The sequence below is a fragment of the Botryllus schlosseri genome, chromosome 8 (assembly GCF_051294905.1).
Source record: "Botryllus schlosseri isolate E-star chromosome 8, Bs_hap1, whole genome shotgun sequence".
In the NCBI taxonomy this organism is placed as follows: domain Eukaryota; kingdom Metazoa; phylum Chordata; class Ascidiacea; order Stolidobranchia; family Styelidae; genus Botryllus; species Botryllus schlosseri.
In genome coordinates, this window is record NC_137243.1 from 24,790,182 (window position 1) to 24,815,126 (window position 24,945).

A 24,945-nucleotide genomic window follows, 5' to 3' on the forward strand; every position below is an offset into this window, starting at 1 on the left:
TGACTCGGCATATAAACCCGTGTTTCTAGGTTAGGTGTAGACTCATTACGCACCCTACTGTATATTCGTTTTCATTTGACCAATATATATACATCAGAGGCAATACCAGAGTTATAAAACTAGAAAAGTTTTCAGCTTTGTCAAGTTAGATTAGAATTCGAATTGTAACTGAGCAGTTCATTCAGACGGAACTAGAATTTGAATTAGAGCTGCACAGTTTTTTAAAAAATAATATCAGAATTATAGTTACTGAAAACGAGAGAACTTGTAAATTGAATTAGGTTCAGCTCCTCTCAATTCAGAGTTCATTGACATAAGCAAGAGAATGACAAATGTCTACACAGCAAACTTGGCACGTATCCTACTATACAGTTGTCATGACGCATTTTCAGGCAAACTGGAAAGTAGATTAGAATTAAAATGAGAGAGCACAGAAACATTTCACAAATTAGATTAACGGAATTTCGTTATAATTTGACAACTAGAATTATCTGGGCAATACTGTGTCGTACGCATCGTCGTATGTCCATGTCCAGTGTCCACGGATCGTTACGCGTTACAACTATGTTGGTTTGATATTTTTCAGTTGGTCAGTCTGCGACAGGTACTACGGAAGAGCATCATATGGTGTTTACAGTTTATCCATCTATAGAAGCTTGACAGCGCTATTGGTTCTGTCGTCAATGTATGTTTACGTAACACAAATCTAATAAATGAATACATGCAGATTAGTTTGTTTAAGACGTGTCCGATTCACTATCTTCGGTTTCATTCTTCTCCTCTGGGATGGTGACGAAGTCCGCCGAAGTTTCCATGTTGTATGAAGAAGGCAGCAGACATGGGGTGATTACTTCATGAATGTAATCGATTGCGATTACGATTACTTCCGAATGACGCGATTACGATTACGATTACGATTACAGCAAAATCAGCAAATAGTCGATTACGATTACGATTACATTGGAAAAGTAATCACGATTACTCACGATTACATTTATTTTGCATCTTAGAGATTATATTGGAAGACAATATATGGATTGCGCTGAAAAGGCCTAATGAGATGACAAACTTCCTTGAAAAAGATGCGTCATTTGCTTGTTACGTCATAATGTAAATATTGCCCATTTTTATAATGGACGATTAATCGCACCCAGCGATTTGCATTCTTGCCAGGTCCATGACTGCCGTACCCCGAATTTCCCAATAGGGTGGGGAGCGAGCTCGAAAGGGACTGAAAAGTATTTCGTAAACCAACATAAATTATAGAGTATTTTCGAGAGATTTAATTAACTTGAAAATTGCGTTTTTCAAGTTGTAAAATCATGCCATATTTGTGTAATGCGTTCGAAAAAACATGTTGTATGAGCCTACGGACAATTGCCGCTCGATTTAGCCGACATACATCGATAATGGTGGGTTGGAACCCTTCCAAATAGTCGGTTCAACAGTTATATTAAAGATATTTCGTCGAAGAAGCTATATTTACCCTATATTTTCAATTGTCAATGTCAATTCACATTCATGACGTCATTGCTTAAAAAAGAAACAATGAAAAACATGTTTTAAACAATGGCCGTCTTTTAAACATGTTTGCTTTAAATTGATTTTTGTTTTAAAAGCAGCCCTAATTTATAGTAATAGGGCAATTCCCTGCACAGACAACCGATGTTCCCACCACTACCTCTTCAAATCTCTTGAAATTTGGTACACGCACAGATGAGCTAATTCCAAACAGGATGAACTTTATTTCATGAAAATTGGACTTTGGGGTCAAAAGTTACGTCACTTTGAAAATTGACAATTTTCTGCTCATTTCGGCTCTGCACTTTCAGGTTTCATCACTGCAATATTCAAGAAGGTGTAGCTAGATGTTAGACGACAGTTGAGATACGGCACTTGGATTTATTTGAAGCTTGTCTGATCGTCTATATTTTCAAGTGAAATTTAATGCCCTGTAGGTTAGGGTCAAAGATTAAATTGAGGGGGAATTTGGTCAATGGTCTAAAATCAGTCAGGCGTTACACGATTTAAAATGCAGATTGCTCAAAAACATATTAAAATATTTTGGAAAATAGGATCTTAAATGAAAGTTTGCTTCAAGGAGACTTCGTTCATATCTGTTTGATTTTGATTTTTAGACCGTAAAGTGATGAAATTGCAGTTTCAAGAGCACACTTCATTTGCACATGGAAATGCAGTAGTAGTAGGGTGTGTTCGGACATCTATTCTGGGGTGCGTGTGGACATCATGTCTGGGGTGTGATCCGACATCATGTCTTGGGTCTGTTAGGACTGTGTTGCCATTCGAACATCGTGTCTGGGGTGAGTTCGGACTGTTTTGTCCCTAGGACATCGTGTATGAGGGGGGTGTTCAGACACCATGCCTGGCGTGTGTTAGGACTGTGCTCAGTGGTGGCTTTTGGGGTGGGTGAGGTGGGTGGTCGCCCGGGGCCCCCCTGGTCGAAGGGCCCTCCTGTTTGGTTTTAGCGCTTTTTTCAAGGGTTGTAGCGAATAGACGTGGAAATCCTTGTACCAATAAAGAAGATGATTCCGTTCAGATGAGTCAATCATCAAAGCTCCGCATTTGTTATAAGAGTCCCATATCCCGACAAAGATCAAGTCTCTGCATGCGTGTAAAAATGGCAGGCGAAGGGGTGGTCTGGGGGGCGGAGCTCCCCAGAAGCTGCGATTAGATACTTATAGGGGGGCCCTGGAAGTCTCGCCCAGGGCCCCCCAGCCGTAGGGCCACCACTGACTGTGCTGTAACTCTGAAATAGTATCTGGGATATGTTTGTGTTGCGCCAGACATGACTCAGACCCGATATCGGCGCACTAATTTTATCCGAACATGCTCCGGAGCTGATACCTGCCTACTAAATACCCCCAGGCATGGTCCGAACCGGATATATGCGCGTTTAATGGACACAGATATGCGTCAGACGTGATACCCGCGTCCTAAACGACGCGTTTTTGCTGATATCTGCGATAGCTGGCTATATCCACAGTAGTGGTAGCTGAGTATATCCACATTCACACTTTCACAGTAGAAATAGCTGAGTACATCCAAAGCTATCATTACTGTGGTTATACTCAGCTATCACTGCTGTAGATATACCCAGCTATCGCAGATATCAGCAAAAACCGCAAATATAGAGGTCATATATAGGCCAAAGGCCGTTTAGGACGTGGGCAGTGGTGGCTTTTGGGGTGGGCGAGGTGGGCGGTCGCCCAGGGCCCCCCCGGGTTGATTTACGCGCTTTCGAGGGGCCCCCCCTCCTCGGTTTACGCGCTTTTTTCCAACGATTTCTCCGGTTTACGCGCTTTTTACCAACAATTACTCTCGTTTATGCGATTTTTTCCAACTATTACCATTTTCTAAGTAACCTTGTAAATCCTTGTATCCATAAAGAATATGGTACAGTAGCCTACCGTAAATGGAGGTCGGGTCAATCAAAATTCTCATTTTTTTCGTTACCGGTATAATTTTTCGAATAACCGCGAAAATCCATGCACCCATGTACAATATGGTCCCGTAACAGTTGACGATCATCAAATCTCTGCGCGCGTTAAAAGAGCTTACTTTTATTTTATGAGGGAAGGCCCTCCTACATTTATGCGATTTTTGGTTATCATTTTGCAAATAACCATGAAAATACATGCAGGCCTACCCGTGTAGAATATGGCAGGCCAACCGTCAACAGTTGTCGATCATTAAATTTCTGCACCGGTTAAAAGAGCTTACTTTGATTTTATAGGGGGGGGGGTTGCTTCTACATTTATGCGATTTTTGGTTATCATTTTGCAAATAACTGAAATTACATGCAGGCCAACCCATGTTGAATATGGTACTGTAAACAGTTGTCGATCATTATATTTCTGCACGCGTTGTGCGTGCGTGCTTACTTCTATTTATGAGGGGGGCCCCTCCTGCATTTACATAATTTTGGTTATCATTTTGCGAATAACTGAAAATATATGTACCCATGTAGAATATGGCACCGTAAACAGTTGTTGATCACTAAATCGATCATTAAATCCTGCACGCGTTGTACGAGCTTACTTAGATTTCATGAGGTGGGGCCCTCCTACATTTACTCAATTTTTGGTTATCATTTTGCGAATGACCGTGAACATATATGTACACATGTAGAATATGGTACCGTAAACAGTTGTTGATCATTAAATCCTGCACGCGTTGTACGAGATTACTTCGATTTATGAGGGGGGGCCTACAGTCACGCAATTTTTGGTTCTTATCATTTTGCGAATAACTGAAAATACATGCAGGCCTACCCGTGTAGAATATGGTACTGTAAACAGTTGTCGATAATTAAATTTCTGCACACGTTATAAGAGCTTACTTATATTTTATGAGGGGGGCCCCTGCTACAATTATGCAATTTATAGTTACCATTTTTCGAATAATCGTGAAAATATATGTACCCATGTAAAATATGGTACCGTAAGCGGTTGTCGATCATCAAATTGGTGATTTGTGTGAGAGACGCGATCGCATCCGCTAACGTAAAATTTTGTCGTGAATGATTATCACTTCCATGATATTTTTGAATAATATTTAACACCTTTTTCTCAGGGCTTTAAAATTACAATAACATTGACAAGAAACTACTACAGTGTATACAGGAAGTATATATTTTCAATGACCGGTGCATCTCATTCATTTTCAGTAATGGGCTAACTTCATGACCATGACAGTAGCCCTAAAACAAATTAATGGTTTATTTCAGTTTCTAGATTTGGCAGAAATTTGGATAAAGTGATTTTGAAATATATTCGAGTAGCCTACATCACAATTTCAAGTTTTTAAATTCAATATCCAGCTTTTCAAGCCATCGCATGATAAAAAACAAGCTTGCAAACAAGTTGCAATTTAGCTTTTTTGTGTACGGCATTCAAGTTTAAAATCCTTGCTAATAGAAATCATTGAAGTATCCCTCTCATTTCTGTCAACTTGAAAATTTTCATCACTAGTCATCATATGGAAGCTATTATAAGAATGCTGAAAAATGAGTTTTTATTGAATATATAATTTTTAAGTTGTGACAGCAATGTATATTGTAGGCAGAAGTAGGTGATTTGGATAATGTTCAGTTCCTCTTAAAACTAGCGTTCGAAATCTTCGTGTGGACAGTGTTGCACCAACAATATTTGAATTTGACGCTGTGTATGACTTGATTTTGAAAATTATTATGAGCCTAGTTCTGACCCCTTACCTCATTTTATTGTCAGGTTCAAGAGCTTCTTGTATTCCATCTTTAGGCGTTTAGACAAGGTTGTCTGGCTAAGCTGTTTTATGACCGGTACCATTGCAAGCATTCATTGTAAAATTTACCACAAACATGCAGCTGTCTTGGTTATAGGTAACTTCTGGGACAAGTGGTGATTTGTAATATACCGGTATTTGTTCTTTTCTGTAAGTACTTTTGCTGTGTTAACTGTTAGGAATAAATCATTTTTCTTTCACTGTACAAGTATAGTCCATGAGTTATTCCTTGTTGAGTGATCTGGTAATAATTATTGATGACCATGAACTCCTCTTGGTTGAGTCATCTTGTCAAAGGAGGGAAGTCATTGTTGTTTGTTGTTGTTTTGAGTATTCATGAATCATAATGTCTCGACTGCTTCAGTAAGTTTACACCAAGCCAATATCATTTTGTACCCGTATGATAGTTTCCATTTAGTTGTTCTTTTTTACTTTTCGTGTCATATTTGCTATCATCATTTTGATTTCTACTTTTTTGAAGAACTAATTGCAACAATTCAATTGTTCAGTCATAGTAGTTTCTTCAATTCTATGTATGTGTTCTATAAACTTCATTGTTTGGTCACCTTAGTGATCGATTAGCTCTTGGTCCTCATTCCGGGTTGTAACCGAGTCAAATATCAATTCTAGTTAATTATATTTTGATCTGTGCTAAGTCGAGTCGCCAAAGTATCACGACTCGAGTCATTGGAATCCTGCCATCGTTTCCTTGAAAAAGTATGAATTTTTTCCCTTTTAGTTTCCATTGCCACTGTATTCGTGATTATTTTCACGCATGAAAATAACATTTTGAACTTGAATGACACAGTTGCCTGTGAACATTGTGATCGATTTGATAGTCAATAGTTGCATACAGCATAAACATTCCATATAGTATCACGGAATCTGTAGACATGCAGTACATAATAGTTGTATGGAGAGCAGAGGGGGGTCTGGGGGGCGAAGCCCCCCAGAACTTGCGTTTATAGATATATGGGGGCCCCCCTGGTAGTTTCGCCCAGGGCCCCCCCAATCCTAGGGCCACCACTGGACGTGGGTATCACGTCTGACGCATGTATGTGTCCATTAAGCCCGCAGATATCAGGCCTGGACAATGCCTGGGGGTATTTGGTGCGCAGATATCAGCTACGACACATGTCCAGATTAAATACTGGGCAAATATCAGGTCTGAGGCATGTTTTGCGTTTCACAAACATATCCCAGACACGATGTCCAAGTAGCAAACACAGTCCGGACACACCCCAGGCATGATGTCCGAACACCTCCCAGACATGATGTCCGAATGACAACACAGTCCGAGCTCACCCCAGATATTATGTCTCGGGTGTGTTCTGACTGTTTTGCAACGCGGACATCGTATCTGGGGTGAGCTCGGACTGTGTTGTCATTCGGACATCCTGTCTGGAAGGTGTTCGGACATCATGCCTGGGGTGTGTCCGGACTTTGTTTGCTACTCGGACATCGTGTCTGGGATATGTTTGTGATACGCCAAACATGCCTCAGACCTGATATCTGCCCACTATTCTAATCTGGACATGTGTCGTAGCTGATATCTGCGCACCAAATACCCCCAGGCATAGTCCGGACCTGATATCTGCGGGCTTAGTGGACACATACATGCGTCAGACGTGATAGCCACATCCTAAACGACATTTGGCCTATATATGACCTCTATATTTGCGGGTTTTGCTGATATCTGCGATAGCTGGGTATATCTACAGCAGTGATAGCTGAGTATAACCACAGTAGTGATTGCTTCGGATGTACTCAGCTATCTCTACTGTGAATGTGGATATAGCCTACTCAGTTACCACTACTGTGGATATAGCCAGCTATCGCAGATATCAGCAAAAATGCGTCGCTTAGGACGCGGGTATCACGTCTGACGCATATCTGTGTCCATTAAGCGCGCATATATCCGGTTCGGACCATGCCTGGGGGTATTTAGTGGGCAGGTATCAGCTCCGGAGCATGTCCGGATAAAATTAGAGCGCAGATATCAGGTCTGAGTCATGTCTGGCGCAACACAAACATATCCCAGATACTATGTCAGAGTGACAGCACAGTCCTAACACACGCCAGGCATGGTGTCTGAACACCCCCCTCATACACGATGTCCGAGGGACAAAACAGTCCGAACTCACCCCAGACACGATGTTCGAATGGCAACACAGTACTAACAGACCCAAGACATGATGTCGAAACACACCCCAGACATGATGTCCACACGCACCCCAGAATAGATGTCCGAACACACCCTACTACTACTGCATTTCCATGTGCACATGAAGTGTGCTCTTGAAACTGCAATTTCATCACTTTACGGTCTAAAAACCAAAATCAAACAGCTATGAACGAAGTCTCCTTGAAGCAAACTTTCATTTAAGATCCTATTTTCCAAAATATTTTAATATGTTTTTGAGCAATCCGCAGTCTAAATCGTGTAACGCCTGACTGATTTTAGACCATTGACCGAATTCCCCCTCAATTTAACCTTTTACCCTAACCTACAGGGCATTAAATTTCACTTGAAAATATAGACGATCAGACAAGCTTCAAATAAATCCAAGTGCCGTATCTCAACTGTCGTCTAACATCTAGCTACACCTTCTTGAATATTGCATTCATAAAACCTGAAAGTGCAGACCCGAAATGAGCAGAAAATTGTCAATTTTCAGAGTGACATAACTTTTGACCCCAAAGTCCAATTTTCATGAAATAAAGTTCATCCTGTTTGGAATTAGCTCATCTGTGCGTGTACCGAATTTCAAAAGATTTGAAGAGGTAGTGGTGGGAACATCGGTTGTCTGTGCAGGGAATTGCCCAATAGGGATTTAGGTTCCAATCAATAACGTGCCACGACACACCAAAGATAGGGTTGTTCAGAATTGACCGACTTTCAAAAAGTCTAGGTTTTCAGTCCGTTTCCCATGCCTTATACCTTAAAAACAAATTCTGGCAACTTTTTTTTGTAATTCATCCCCTGCATCCGTGTGCACATTGCCGTTTTCTCATGCACCTAAAAATTTCTTCGGAATTAGGGGATTCCCCCGTTGTCAGTGACTCGACAGGAATGGCGTGTGTTCTCTAGAGATGTACAGGATCAGGATTTTGGATTCTAACAGGTCAGGAATCCGGGTGATTTTTTGGCAACAGGATTGGATCCGGATTCCAAATTTTACTGTTTTGCCGGATCCGGATCAGGACAGGATTTTTATTTTGACGAAAACTTGATCAGAGTCATGTCCAACATGTTTAGATTCAGATAACGTAAAACTTATCTTCTCGGAGTTAATAAACCATATATTTTACATGTAAAAGTCGGATAATATGTATTTCCCGCTTAGGAAATTTCAACGGCAGAATCGTCTTGAGTTGCTCATTCGTCCATTCGTCAGATCTTGATATCATTTGGGGTTCTTGCCTAATTCATAATGTCAGAGATTTCAGATTTGATTGCTCGAAATGACGTTGTAACCGCTGACGAAGATATCGTCACAAAGACGAAAAGTGATGTTTGGAGACAGTTCCGACACTTGGTACACAAGCAAGATGGGAAATATGCTGAGTATGTTTTGTGCTGCCAATATCATCTCAAAGTTAAACTGATTAGGAGATTAGCTCGAATACTATATTAAGAGCATTTTAAGTGATTCAGAGTTTGGAGATGGCATCGGCTTACTGAAGTATTGGACGAATCCCAGTACAATTGTCATGTGTACAAATCTCAGTATAGACTTGCCTTTGGGGTAATCAGAATCAGTATTCCTGCATCGAGTGCATCCAGATCCAGTGAAAGGGTGTTCAGTTTGTGTGGGAATACTATTGACAAAAACGATCCTTCCTCTCAGCTGACGGCTTAAATGCTTTATTTGTGTTGTAAAGTGCTGGTGAGGATGTTTTCAAGGGAGGTCAGGGGTCAGGCTGATTGTGTCATCAATTCTTTTTTTTTTAGTCTGTATCATAACGATTACCATGTTGCAGCTCTTGAAGACAATTTAAGTTATAGATTGTCTGTTTGCAGTATGTAAACTACTATTATTTTGTAAGTTCATCCTGCCTTCAGCTTCCGTTGATGTTTTCTTTTTCAGAAATCACATATATATGCTAATATAATATTTACCGCTACTCATAGTGGTAACATGCATCATGAAGCAATTTTTGAAAACAGGATTATTTTTGGACTCGGATACTGAAATATGCGATTGCAACAGGATCAGGATTGGATCAGGATTATGATATCATGAAACAGGATTGGATCAGGATCCTAAAAAACCATGATCCGTACATCTCTAGTGTTCTCATTGACGTGACGCGTATGTTCTAGCGCTGATGAAGCGCTGAGCGCGGATGTGAAACGGGGATCATTGATTAGTCAGGTGCCTTGCTGCTTTGTTGTTGATGGACTGTGTTTACGATTGAGGTACTCAAGTCGTCCTGCAGGACTTTTCAGGCGGCGTTTTGACTCATGCTATTAGCGAGTTTAGCGCGTGATTAGTGAACATAGTATTATAGCAGTATACAACTATTTGATATAATAAACCTGATACTCTTTTCCTTTCTACTGGGATAGAAACAAAGCTTGCAAATGTCTATTCCAGTGACTGGGGTAAACCGCCAGTCGGTTGCTCTAAATTTTTTGTTATATCCCAAGATATCAATATACTGGTATGAGTTTTTCCAATTTAGGAATAACTATCTTCGATAATCTATAACTGGATCTAATCTGGCTACTCCTGTGCAAGTTATGCAGTATGTGTTCGACCTAAAACTCTAAAAGAACTGAAATGTTTTCCACTATTCTTTGTTGCTTGACTGAGTTTATGTATATCTGTACTGCTGCACTAGATGACGATTTTCTTTTTTTTCAGACATTTCGCACTACAGCTAATCCTAGAAAAACAGATATACATAATCTAGTGCAGCAGTACCGAAGAAAACTAGAAGAACACGATCGCAGACACAGCATTTCTTAGTTGGGTCATCTGAGGAAGCCATTACGGGATCGAATTTGCCCACTCTGAGGCAAGTTATGCAATATGTGCTACAGCTGAGAGAGTATTCATTTTTCAAAAATGAACCAGTCAAGTCACACATCCAGATCGCAGTAGATGAAGTGATCGGTTTTTGGTTACTTGCTGGCATAAAGACTATCACAAAGTCAATGCCACTAAAAGATTGGAAACAGTATGGAAACAATGGCTGTCACTAAAGAAAACTGCAGGCCGGCAATATGTATCAAAAAAACAAAGCGACTTTGAAGCCAAACTGAGTAAGCTATGGGATATAGGAGCCCCTGACGCGATAGCGACAATTGAAGCAAGCAGACTTCTTTCTGACGATAAAAAACGTGAAGACATAGCATTTTATCAGGATCAAAGGGGTCCGAGATTAGCAACGATCGGTGGCAAAGATAAAGTGTTGAAAGCGAAAATCATGCAACAAAAGAGACGGACCATGAGTGCACCAGCATCAAGTAGCGAAGGTGAATTTACAGAGAGCTCATCTATATCTTCACAGGTAGCTGACACTTCTCACAGCACTGATTTTGAACTTGCACAGTCGACATCTGGTTATTCCGCTAAATTTGTGACTCTAAAAGCTCCTGTAAACCTATTCAGCGACGAAGACCTATGCCAGGTTTTTGATCGCTTGAAAGTCAGTGATAATGCTGCTACCATGATAACTGCAGCACTGATTAAAGCTTGCGATGGCAACCCTAATGACTTCCATCTTTCAAGATCTGGGACCTATCGACGACGCATTGCAAATCGTTTGAAAATTTCCGAATCTATCTTTGAAAAAATATCCACCAATCCACCAGAGCACATTGCATTGCACTGGGATGGAATGCTCACTAAGAGTCGTCTAGGATATCAATTTGAGGCCTTGGCAGTGCTCGCATCGTCTGCGTATTCCGGCGCATTTAAGAAAGGGAAACTTCTTGGCATTCAAACTCTGGAAAGTGCTACAGGAAAAGCACAGGCTGATGCATCATTTGAACTGCTGGAACTTTGGAATTTAACAAAATCTGTTAGAGCTCCTGTGTTTGACACAACATCCTCAAACACTGGTAAAAACAAAGGTGCGGTTCCGTTACTTGAAGAATTGATTAACAGGAAAGTTTTCTACAATGCCTGTCGCCATCATATTTATGAACTGGTCATTCGAGAGGTTTGAAAGTGTTTGTTTGGATCGACAACCACAGGCCCTGAAAACACAGATTTTAATACCTTCAAGAAGAAGTGGAAACATATTGATAAATCAAGAAGCTATAAAACGCTGAAGTTTATTGAAGGCAGCTGGTTGGCGATGAAAGCTGATGAAGCAAAGCAAGAAATAATTCCACTGATGAAACCCAATGATGGAAAGCAGAAAGAAGTCTTGATAAGAGATGACTACAGAGAATGTGCAACAGGCACCTTGGCGATTTTGGATGACAAATATGTTGATCATCGTTTTCGCAAGCCTGGTGCTACTCATAGCGCTAGATGGATGAGTCAAGTCCTGTACTGTCAAAAAATGTTCATGTGGAGTGAGCAAATGGACTATTCTGAAGAGTTCATTGAAAAGTTGGAACGAATCAATACATTCATTGCTTTGTTTTATGTTCCAGCTTGGTTGAAAACTGGTATTGCATGTGACGCACCTTGGAATGATCTCAAATTCCTTCATGACATGAAAAACTTTTCATTATGCGATCTCACTGTTGCTGATGTGGCATACAAGAAATTGCGAAAACATCATTGGTATCTAACTGAGGAAATGGTGGTATTTACCATGTTCTCGGCTAATCCAAAGATTCCTGACAAACTGAAGGAAGCGATGGCTGCTAAATTGCTGAAAATGCCAATCCCTGAAAAATTTCGCAGAGGTATGCCTCTCAGTCTGATCTCTGACTCTGTCTCTGAGTCAATGAGTATGGTCGATTTGATTGGGCCAGAATCGTGGTTTCTATTTGATGCTATACATGTGGAACATGATTGGTTGAGTCTTCCAGTTTCGGAATGGCATACTGATCCGGATTTCGTGACTGCTCAAGAATTTGTGAATACTGTTGAAGTAGTTAATGATGCAGCAGAGCGTATGGTAAAATTGAATACCGACTATGCAGCGTTCATAACGGATGACAAAAAACAGCGAGCGAGCCTCCTACAAGCTGTAGAAGATCACCGGAACAGATATGCAGATTTCTCGAAAGCAACCATTTCATCCACCTGATTTGTGTAATATTTTGCCAAGTTGATCTCTTTCTTTGCCTTATTTTTTCGTTTCCTGTGATGTTTACTATGTGGCTGTGAGTGGATGTTACATTTACAGTTGTATTCCTGCACATGGGGATCCAGGAAATTGATGAACACAGCCGGGTAGGTTTGAGGGGTGTAGGATATGTGATCCAACAAAATGACTATCAGTTTTAGGTAGTTTTGAGCAGTTCTAAGGCAGTGTGGGACATGGAAATGATATCCAGAACTAGGAATGCCTTATACAGTGGGGTTTTGTAGCACTACAAACCGCAACAGCTGCATAAATCCATGTTATATGTCACTTTAACTAAGCTAGGTAAAATCGTGACACTCAGATTTTAGGGGAATCCCCTATTTTCAGCTGCTATTCTTCCAGCTCAATGTGCTCACGGATGCAGGGGATGAATTACAAAAAAAAGTTGCCAGAATTTGTTTTTAAGGTGTAACCTAGACTTTTTGAAAGTCGGTCAATTCTGAACAACCCTAACCAAAGACATATGCAGTTTCGACCAACACGCGACTTCACGAAGTGTGCTACTAAAGAAAGACCTTGGCCCAAACCTAGGGTATGTGCCCATTGTCAATCGCCGCGCTGGGTGGGCGTGACTAATAGTCTGGTCCTTCCAATCTGAGCCCACAATGCAAATTCCACTCCTGGGCACCCACAGAGCATTAAAGACATGACAATTTGTGTGAGCGTCTAACGAAAGTCTGCTTTTAGTCTGCTACGTTTTGGATACAACAATATCTTTTGATTATATAGCAGACCGAATGCCATGAATTAACAACATACACCAAATTAATTATAACAAGATACCAGACGTACATCTGACCATCGGAGGCAGAGAGAGGATTAAAAATTAATAATAATATAATGCAATTACCAATGCTATTGACGGCATTCAGTCTTCAACTTGAAAATATCACCCTATGGGGGCCAAAGACCAACGTTTGGACTGGGAGACGAATTGCTGTTTTGGTTCTGATTCTAGCTATATCCCACGCTAACATGATATATAAGCCCAGCATGGCTATGACGGCAGGTCCCTATGTTGAGTAAAGGATAGTGAAATAACGATTGGCGCCCGTTTCAAGTAGAGTCATATGAGAATAAGATGAAGAGAACATAAAACTCTGCCTTCAACTTAATACAGATAATGTACTGCAAGCGGCCGTTACGAAAAACGGCAAAAACGGCTCGGTTATGATATTAAAAAGTAGCTGTTGATGTTTAATGCTTCGTTTTATTTGACGAGTACAAAATTTCAAATCTTTGTCCGGTGTACATACGTACTACATGGGCCTGCTGCTCGCCAATCAGTAACGGTCAGACTGCGTCTAACTAAGCATAACCAAACATCAATACACAAGTTACTATTTTAAACTAGGCAAGTGGTGATTAATTATCCTGCTGAAATGTACTGTATGGCGTGTGGAACGTGTTGATAAGCTGATAAGCAGCACGGCGGGTGTTCTTACAATCACACTAATGTACGTACATCGAATATCTATTTACTGTGGATACTTGTTACGCAATGACTAGCAAAGCTAATAGGCTACTTCTGACGTAATAATGAGCAGTGCCATTTGAAAATAAGACGTTTGTGCTAGCACGTAACTGGTACATGTATAACATCTCTTCCTCGTTCACGAATATTCAGTTTATTTCATAGTCCTGGTACAAATAAAAAGTAATCGTTCTTCCACAAAAAAATCGATTAGATATGGGAAGTAGTCGATTACGATTACGATTACTTCGGAATTTTTTCGAATGTATTCGATTGCGATTACGATTACTTGAAAATGCTGTAATCGTCGTAATCGATTACGATTACTAATCGCGATTACCCCATGTCTGGAAGGCAGTGCCCCTGTTATTCGAATATAGTTGCTCTTGTCATAGAAGTTTTGTACCCAAATGCGAATGTAGGCCTATCAGGCTTTTCCAAACTGTTAAGTGATCAGTAGGGCAAGTTTTTGTTGCAGTTTAATCCGTGGAAAGTTGCAGTTATTTTTGAAAAAAGTTGCAGAAGCTGCATTTTGACCACATTTTGCTCGGTTGATTGAAAAAAGGCCAATCTTCCGGCTCATCTCCTGATTTGCGGTGTTTCAGTCGAATTTGGCCGTGTATTTCACCAAAATCGAAAATACTTTCATGAAAAATCGAGAAAGCTGCAAAATGTTGCAAAAAGTTGCATGAATAAAAATGGACAAAAGTTGCACTATAAGATTCCTTCAAACAGCTTAAAACAGCATTCTTCATATCTTACGAGTATTTAGGAAGCTGCCGGAAGCTGTAAAAAAAGTTGCAAAAGTTGCAAAAACTTGCCCTAGTGATCAGCAACAAGAGAAGTGCGTATGGTGGGATTTTCGGCGCTGATCATCTAAATTAACTAGGAAAGGTATATTTTGTCCATTATTACCATCGTTAAACAATGTCAATGCATTATGACGGTGGTATATTATCTATTTTTGTCAAAACTATATTAAGCGATGCTACTTGAGTAGAAATTTACAGGGTTACGTCCACATCTACCTAATTACAAAGACATATCAAATCCGGGAAATAGGCAGGTCTGAGAAGTACTCAAGTAAATAGTTTTAAAAACTAGATTTTGTTGAAGGTTCTCATACTTTAAGTATTAAATAGGAGGTGGTAACGTTCGCAATTACAAGATATGTATCTTCGTGACTAATGTAAATTGATAAACTATAATGACACTGAAATCTGTACGACCTTGGAAATGATAATCAGTCCCGGTAATTCATGCGATATTTCTGACTGTCCTTATAACAATTTCCCCCAAAAAAGTGATGCAGACGCACCACAAATCCAAAGTGTGGAAAAGTCGGTGATTTCGCCTAAAATACTGTTCAAGCAGTGTAGCAACAGTCTTAAAATGTCCGTACTTTAGTAAGAATGTAGTACAAGTAGGCAAAACCTACCTAAAGTAGAAGTGACTGACCATCTCTTATATTTTGTTACCTAATGCATTATTCTTGGGGAGGGGGTATTGATGCTGATCCAGCGTGTGGAATCTAACTTAACGTTCAATGTAACGTCTGTTATAGAATTTGCACTCTTGGCCAGTAGAATAATTAGACTTAATTATTTAATTCAGAAGTTTCGCTCTGGTGCACAAGTCCACAGTAGGCTAGTCGAGCATCAAAACCCACCCCATTCCGACGACCCTTAACGTAAACTCCGGTATGATCTGCTGTATACGCCGTAATTAAATGTTCTGACCATGAAGGAGGTGGGGATAGGTAGGTAGATTGATAGCAGCCCCTAATGATAAACTTGGCACAGTCACAAAACTAAACACAACCAATGCCTATATGCATCAAGGCACCAATGTGCTGTCGTTGCAATGTATAATGCAAAATGAAAGAACTACGCCCGTGACTTTAGCCCCCTCATTACTAAAGACGGGTACAATGATCGAATACTCGAATCTGAATCGAGTATTACTTCAGGTGATTCGAGTCGAATAGTGTGAGAAGAGTTTTCCGACTCCCGAACTTATATGTACTAAGAGTACTTACGAGTATGAAGAGCTTCTTGGAGGTACAGAACTTCAATATACAATTGAATAGTATATTCATATTGAAATAAACCCAAATATTTTCGGCTGACACTCGTCAGGGGTAATCGTCAGCAACTAGTAGCGAATTGGAAAGAACAATATATATCAACAATCGTATCACAAAATATGACGGCACCAGCATGAAGTTTCGAATGAGAGAGCGTTCAATGTACTATTTTAGGTGGTATACGAACTCCTTTTGTTGACAGAGTTTGGGTTGGTGTATTTTGATAAAAGTCGACTCCAAGGCCCACAAATGGAAGTGTGATTTCGCGTCGTTGGGAGGGGCCGTTCACACTTCTATTTGTGCGCCTTGGAGTCGACTTTTATCTAAATACACCAACCCAAACTCTGCTCTGTACGCTACCAACGTACCGTATATTCCAAGGCCATCCGGTGGAGTGAACATTAACGCGATGGATTCACTTCCCATGAGGATTTCTGTTGCTGATTTGCTTTGTGGAGTAGTGAAGGTCAAGGGAACAGCACCGATAACCAGTGGTGCACATACTCGGAAACTTGTCCCATAACGTCTAGCTAGAGAAAACGTATTGCAATTCACAATAAAATAATTATAAATGTCGTTCCTTCTATCAATGGTCCGAGACCCTGAGAATTTGAGATCGATCGGTGCCTATCCACTGAAGGATCTGCTAATTTTTCAATACTACTAATTAAAATATCATGCTGGATCTGCGAAAACCCCTAATCAAACGATTTTCTGCCAATGGCGGTATTGCAAGGCCACCGGTGCTTTTGAATGATATCGAAAATGCGGTGAAATTTGAAATGGTTTTGCTTTTGAAGTGACAATATGTTGCCAATAAAAACCGAAGTCTGACGCAACTCATATACATCTTGAACGCAAGTATATTTAAATAAATCTGAATTTGTTCGCCCCACTTATAGCTCACAGAAGAAATATTACACGCAAACCGGCGCATATTGTATTGTACGGATTTAGGAACACTGTCTCAGATGGCTTTCAAGTTATCATAAATGAACATGAATAGCTCGAGAAATGTGGAACAGCTCTTACCGTGACCGCGTATTGCACTTTCAGAATGTCGCAATCAACTGAGTCTGTCGGTACATCCGCGGGTATTTCAATCCTGACATTGGTAAGATCGGTAGAGGAGCCAGCATCACACACTGGTCCAATTTCCTGTGCTAAACTCTCTTCTGCTGTCGTACTTGGGCCGTCCGCATAGTAGGACACGATTTGAACTAATTCGATTGACGATTGCCGAACATTGCTCGCGCTATAAAATACAAACTTGATTTAATCGGTATTGGGAGAAGGAAATTTAGAGGTTCACGTTCACAAACGAACTTTGGTAAGTTCTGCACTATGAAACTTTCTCTCTCATATATTACAATTTTCACATCATTGCGACATCTTCGGTTGAAATTTATTGCATTTCAACTACGGGCAACTCTATGCTGGGCGATTGCAGCATTACAAAATCAACGCTGCACTAGCATGCACCTTGACAACCTCAAAATTTTACTTGCTTTGTTACAAAAGTTTGCTCGAAACAACCACCTTTCCGTTCGTGAATATTTAGTGACTCTCTGCTGTGAGCTTGACCCGCAATCACACAACATCAAGAGCAAAATACGCTACATGTAGTGTAGGTAGTCAGCGAATGATGCTTATTCAACCAATCAGTGAAATTGATATCGTTGTCTGATGTAAAACATCCAGCAGGCGTACGGGATCAATGTGGATTTCATATGTCTATTGCATCATAAAAACCAAATTCGTGCGATTGGGGTGTTGCCTACTGCTCTATAACTTGTTGATGGGTTCATATCGGTAGCAAGTATAGAAACCCGTTTTACATTCTGCTCAATATCAATGTAGCAATGCTCAGACGACGAATGCATCGTCCGGTCTGGCCTCGACCGTTAAGGCGTAAGCTTATACCCCTTGCAAGTCCTCTTCGAAATGGTTGGCAAAGCGATAGAAAATATTGATTTTATGGGATTAATATATCATTTCATTGTTCCAGTTGATAGATTTGGCGACGTATGTACTTCAACATTGTGTTATTATGTGGCCCGAGTCGTCGCTAGGTATCGTGTAAATTAATCTAGTACTCTAGGTTATCACTTCACTGAAAAATAGGGTTAAAATTAGCAATATGACGTCACGTGACGTCATGAGGCTCACGTTCGCGTTCACATAGAACAGTGGTTCCTAATTTTTTTCGTCTCGTGCCCCCCTTGGCCGATATTTGAGCTAAAATTCCCCCCCAATGAAAAAGTTGCTTGTGACTCAAAAATGTGCTTTTTAACGCGCAACCATTCGTTGACTGAGCATTTAATGGCCAAACATATTCAGATATGTCCTAACTATGGCGAATGTGGACCGCACTAAACTTTACAAAAGTACAGTCAAATTTGACCTGTTTCTGACCGGTCGGGTAGCCGCTGACGAAAAATAAATCACCAAGTCCGCTTGCTATGGACTTGAGTTGAATGGATGAATTTGGTACGGTATGTTTTTCACGTTAGCTCATTTGTTGGCTTAAAAAGTTAAACAATTTCACTAGCGGTCTTGTGCTGAATTCGGCTTGACATTTTCCTGCTTAGTAGCAATTTGGTCGAGAGGCTGTCGCGGACCCAACAAAATCGTCTCGTGTGCCTCACTTTATCAGGGGGTGTAATATATACGGAAGGCATTCAAACATACACCTGGCTTGTAATCCGCCAAAGAAACATACAATTGTTAAGAACTAATTTCTACTTAACAGTTCTATACCATGAAAATTTAAAAACCTTGTGAACTCAGTGTATCTTCCGATACAATGCCAAATCCAGATTTCCCCTAAATAAATTAGGCAAGATTCCCCCCTAAAAATTTCAAAATTCCCCCCAAGGGGGGAATTCCCCCCCGGTTGGGAACCACTGACATAGAACCTTTCAAAGAGGTTCGCGTTTCACACGAACCTGAACCTTTCAGAGGTTCCCACCATCCCTTATTGGAGATCTGGTGACTCTACTACATTCAAACGGCACTTGCTCGTTTATTTTGACAGTAAATATGTCGAAGCGAAGCAGAATATTTCGATCTGCAACATTATTTCCGAAAATTTTAAAAACCTACTCTAAAAGCCGTGGTAGTATAGTTCCATTCCGCCACAGCAGGGCTACTCACCTATTTAAGCAAATGTCCAGTTTGAAAACCCTGGGATTTGTTTGGTCAGTTATAAGTCTGATGAAGCAATTTACGGTCATACAAATGTACTACGGTATATACCAAGTCCGGTAAAGTGGTATTAGCGAAATCAATGTATCAAATGTATAGGCTACTTAATGTTCATAGTCACAACTATTGCGAGAATCGGCCTTTTTGGCTCTTTGTTTTTTCAAGTCAATAATGTTGGTTTTGTCTTTGCTAAAAACTGATTAAATACTGAGGCGCATAAGGTCCGGGTTCAACAATCAAAATGTCAGCTATTTGACTAGCCCTTCCCAAAGGTGCAACAAGATATAATGAGCAACTAGAAAGCGCAGAGAAATACATCAACGCCCGAACTACTCACCTGTGATTTGTAACAGTTACATTCGCAACAATCCATTCACCCGGGACGTATCCTCCTCTGTCGATTCGGACTTCTCCCACGATGGCGCCCGCGCAACACCAACAGCAGAGAGCTGCGGATTCAGACGCTGCAACTGGCTCCTGGAAGGATTGAGCTTCTAAAGCAGTGGTTCTCAAGCGTTTTAGCTTGCCGACCAGTAAAGTTTCGAAACAATTTTTGAATAGCTTGGTGGAAATACGAAACATTTTAGTAGTGATATGAACCACAAGCGGACAACTGTCGTATCTTGCATAATATTCTACAGTAGTTTGATGTCTTCCAAATGTGCAGTTGTATAGATACACCGTCACTTATACCCCCGACAATTTCTGTTTCGCAACCTTACCCTCATATTCTGGTCGTCGTTCAAATTTAAACCACTCGACACGCGAACATCGCGGTAAATCTTGTCATCGATTCGAAAATCTTTCTCAATTCGGACTTTCACGTAGTATCGAACTGATCCGATGGAATCTGAGAGAAATCGCATTCCAATAACCTACTATCCAAGAACCTTCACGATGTGAATGAGACATTGGAAATAATATTTGGTATGCTCATCTGAACGCGATTCAAAACCCCACTCCCGTCTCGTCCTTACAACTCGCCACGGCACAGCGTTCGACACATCAGCGCAGCACCAGATTGTGGAATCAAATGCGCATCGTTACCCAATTACTGAATTACTTAGGCTACATGAACTGCCGCGGAACCATGCCAACAACTCTTATATTGTACAACATCGTTCAAATCCTTTAATCATCTCACTCACCTTGGTAGGTTGATGGTAAATTTTGAGGCAGGCGAAATTCGAATGGAAATTTGTGACCTCCAGGAGGAAGATACGTTTTGTTAGGCTTCTCGGGTGACTCTGGAAAATAATCCGACACCTATGCTCCATGACATACGTCAACGTTATGTATAGTCAGACTGGCACATTCCTACGCTCAGCTGACGCACCTCCAACGTCAATTTTATTGGACAGGGACATACTTTATGAGGGCCCATAACAGTGTGTCTTAACTCGTTCTTTCACTAGCGCGGACCTACTTTGAGTGGTTTTTGGAACCCCTAAACCAGTGGTACGAAAATGGCGGATCGTCGCCCGCATGCGAACATTCGAAGTGTTGAATCCGGACCCGGAACTTATTTGTTCCACTATCCACGTAGTTTCTCGTTGAGGTGCTGACATGTTATTCAGCAGTGGCCTCTGAAATATGGCCACCGGCCTCGCGCGGGCCTTGGAGAGCTTTTTGTTAAAATTTTAGTCGGCACTAGCACATTAAGCAGACCTGGGCAAAGTGCGGCCCTCGGAGCTATTCTGAGTGGCCCGCGCAAAGTTGCTTGGAATTCAAAACATAAAACCTACTTTTTAATGCTTCTGCGTGGACTAAAACTATAGACTCTATAAACTAAACCGAAAATCCAATTACTTTCAAGCCTGTTCATTACTATGCCGCGATTACTTCTTTGTTGTCGTTGTCACATTACGCATTACACGGTCTGTGCTTTAAATTGTCACGTGCTACGTTTCCAAATCCATATAATTCTTAAAACAAGTAAATCAGTACCCGCACTTACTATGAGTCATAATCACCCATAACGGATAAACGGGCATGTCAAAAAAGGAGGCCGAAAGTTGAAATTCAATGAAGGTTTTAAGCACTAAATATGTGTTTACTGGAGTCAGGGGTAAACTTGTGTTTTTAGTAGTTAGTGTCAAGCAGGTCACCGTGTTTAAGGAGTACAATTTAAGTAATTTTTATGACGAAAACACGAAGACATACACTCGGTCAAGGGTGCGCGAATTTCAGAAGAACTGCAAGCATCGCTCAAGGCTACTTCACCAAGCTACACGCTGCGACCAAGACAATAAGTTTTGTAGTATCCCAAATATATTTTAATATCTTGTGAGATAAACGCGGATAGGATTTAAACACAGTTCAAAATGTATCATGTTCAACATTGTTTCGAAATACGACGAAAAATAAATATTATTTTTTGGGAATTAAACGTCACATTCTTATTTCCTAATATCAACACTGTGCAGCATTTATTAGCAGTGTAATTCACTGCTTCAATTTCGAAATAAAATTAATACGTTGCAGAATACAGCAAAATTTTTTGATTCGGCCCGCCAGCGTATTTTCTGCTTCTCATTTAGCCCGCGGAGAAAAATAATTGCCCACGCCTGACATTATGTAAAGAGTAGTATATGCTGATTCGGCAGAGTGGCGAGAGATATGGCCTGTTTTTAGTAGTGATCAGCACAAGTAGACGGTAAAGCAACCAAAAATGTTCAAGAGTAGGCTATACCTTAGGTTGACATTTCACGAGTTTTCCAGCGGATCGAAAAATAGTGTCGAACTTCTAAATCTGGACCTTTGCTAAATGTACTTCAATATCCCTGCCTAAGCCTTGAAATTTCAGAAGTTATCAACGTAATCACTTTCGCCCCGACTTAATCATGGCCTCATTTTGTCATCCAGTCTATAGCTGTTGCGGTTGCCTATCAATATGGTTGCATTTAAAACAAACGGTGTTTTAAAACAGAGATTCCGTTTTTTTAAGTTGTAAAATTATACCATAATTGTGTAAATACTTTGCAAAAAATGTTGTATGAGCCTACGGACAATTACCACCTGATATAGCCGAGGTATGTCGATATGGGATGATTGGAACCCTTAAAATAGTCGGATCAACAGCAATAGTACAGATATTTCGTCAAAGGAGCCAAATTTACCCTATATTTTCAATTGTCAATGTCAATCCACTATGACGTCATAATTGAATATTCGTGACGTCATGGCTTAAAAAACAGTAAAAAGCATGTTTCAAATTATGGCCTTGTTTAAACATGTTTGTTTTTAATTAAGTTTTGTTTTAAATGCAACCCTACCTAAAGGTACCTTCGCTTGTAACCCATGGTGTGTGGTGAGCGCTGAAAATAAGGCAAATGAAGGACGTTACAAGTAAAAAATACGGCTAGATGTTATAAAGGACAGTAGTTTTATAGTTGTACATTCAACACTGGCCTTTTATGGACCCCTGAGCTAGATATATTCCCTCAAATTGCCCAGATCGTACCATCTTTGTACCGGTTTCAAGAACAATTTTAATAAGGATCATTCAACCTGGATTTTCTTTTCGCGCGATGTTACATTCCCAACCTTTTCAACATAATTTACGTAGATAAGTTCCAAGTGTGCGACTGTCCTCGACGTTACCAACTGTAATACGCGATGGTAGCGCGTACTATATGGTGCAAAGAGGCTGTATATTAGAGCCGTTAGTAAGGTGTAGCAAGTAGCTTATAATGATTCGATACTGTTTCCTTGAGGCCAGCGGTGTCTACCAATATCAGAAAGCGCCTCTTTGCTAATTTGAAGTTGGAAACCCTTAGCTGGTTACAGTATATATAGCAATGTACCTTGTCCATGCGCAGTAATTTTCTGTTTGAGTATCGTTTGGGTTCGGCAGTAGTTACTTTCTTCATCCCCTACTTCTTCACTCCAAGACACGTGTGCTTCTCCCGTAAACTTTATCTTGATATCTGAATGAGATTCATACATAAAATTATCTTTCTTTGGCCTATGCGTATTTCGATCTATAGGGGGTGACATGTAAGGGAGTAACACGGTGATCGGGTAACCCCTGGCTTTTACATAACTAGAATGGAAGGTTTTCCATATGTATACAGTATACAATTTTATTTAAAAAAAAATACCTATATCATATGATATATTGGGCCCGATGATTCGGAGGGCAAAGGATTCGCGAAATGAGAATTGCGCGTGAGAACGAGAATTCGGGTGATTAATGATTATATCGCGAGTCGAGTCAAAATTATACAGTAACCCAATTGCATTGGATGTCTTGGCTGTGACGTTTATTCTTGAATATTACTTTAGTTAGAGAGAAATTTCTTAACTCGCCCCATTATAACACAAAATCTAGTTTTGCCCATGACGCAGAAAAATTCTTCAAAAAGAAGAAACCACCACGGACGGTATTTTCGATAGCAATTGGGACTAGAATGCACTGCAACAGTGCTTTCAAAATTTTTTGACTCGTCACTTCCTTATCAAGTTCGACGCATCTTTTTTTTCGCCAAAGTATAGGCCATAGGCGTCCTTCTATTGTTTAGTCAAGTAGTTTTGATTGAATATTACTCTTACGTCAATAGTATAGATCAGGGGTGCCAAAGATACGGCCCGCCAGACGATTTCATCCAGCCCGCGAAGCAATTATGAGTGGATTAAAAAATGCTCATCCAATCCAGCACATTTGTAACAAATGTTGAGATGTTTTGAAGGAAATACTTACATTAAATAATCCCCAAAGACAGCAAATGTCGAGTATGTGCGTATGCCACAATATAACTACCCGACTTCGCTGCTGTGGTTACACTCTAATAGTTACCACCAAGAACAACTCGGAGACATTGACACCCAATTTCGAGAAAAATATATTATAGTTACAAACAAAATACAATTCAAGTATCTGTGGTCGCACTGCTGTGTCGCTTCCGACTCAAAAGGTCCGCGGAATCCCGGGACACACGTATCGTGATTGAATAAATGAACCAAATTCCAACGTCCGCGTTTACAGTTGAATCTCTTGTATTACTCACAACGCAAACACACGGCTAACGTCAGATTACGACCACGCCAAAGGTTATAGATCATGCCATTAGTTGCATGCTGTTATTTCTTGACCTCTCATCAGTAGGGCGATTTTTTTGACATGTCAAAAAAAGTCAAAATAAGGTCAAAATTTTAGCGTTAGGTCAAAAAAGATCAAAATAGTTTACAAAGACAAAATTTTCTGCAACCTGCATTTCATTTGTATCGTAGATTTTGCACAATTGGTGAACTTATCGTTTGACATTTCACAGCTTGTAGCCTACTTTATAGGCCTACCGTTGCAGACGGCGCATTGTCTGCTCATTGTGAATCATAAACAGTCAAATGAAACAAATAGGTTGACATGGTGTTATGCCCAACGTACTGCAATATCCTAAGTGAAGCAAGACTGCGTGAGTAGTGTAGTTGGTATCGTTTGTTACCGTCCAATCACAGAAGGCCACGTCGCCTTAATTGCCACGCCTACATTGCCACATCATCCGCCCATTGCCGCACCTATGGGACGCCTATTGCCACATCATCCACCCATTGCCGCACCTATAGCACACCCATTGCCACATCATCAGCCACGCCTAGATTGCCACATCATCCG

General features: G+C 40.5%; 2 protein-coding genes across 2 annotated transcripts in view; one reads left to right on the plus strand and one right to left on the minus strand.

Annotated features, from left to right (window-relative positions):
- The window catches only part of LOC145444541 (solute carrier family 22 member 18-like), a 166,521-nt gene that overhangs the window by 67,870 nt on the left and 73,706 nt on the right, over nt 1–24,945 (plus strand). The gene's annotated exons all lie outside the window — the stretch shown is intronic.
- Nucleotides 16,672–24,945, minus strand: part of LOC145444546 (arrestin domain-containing protein 17-like) — a 29,589-nt gene continuing 21,315 nt past the window's right edge. Inside the window, exons 2-6 of the mRNA XM_080322541.1 lie at nt 23,138–23,260; nt 20,480–20,578; nt 20,054–20,181; nt 19,669–19,808; nt 16,672–17,379 (exon numbers count right to left, since the gene is read on the minus strand). Coding sequence (XP_080178667.1) covers nt 17,103–17,379; nt 19,669–19,808; nt 20,054–20,181; nt 20,480–20,578; nt 23,138–23,260 — 767 coding nt within the window. The 3' untranslated portion in view covers nt 16,672–17,102. The remainder of the gene's footprint in view (nt 17,380–19,668; nt 19,809–20,053; nt 20,182–20,479; nt 20,579–23,137; nt 23,261–24,945) is intronic.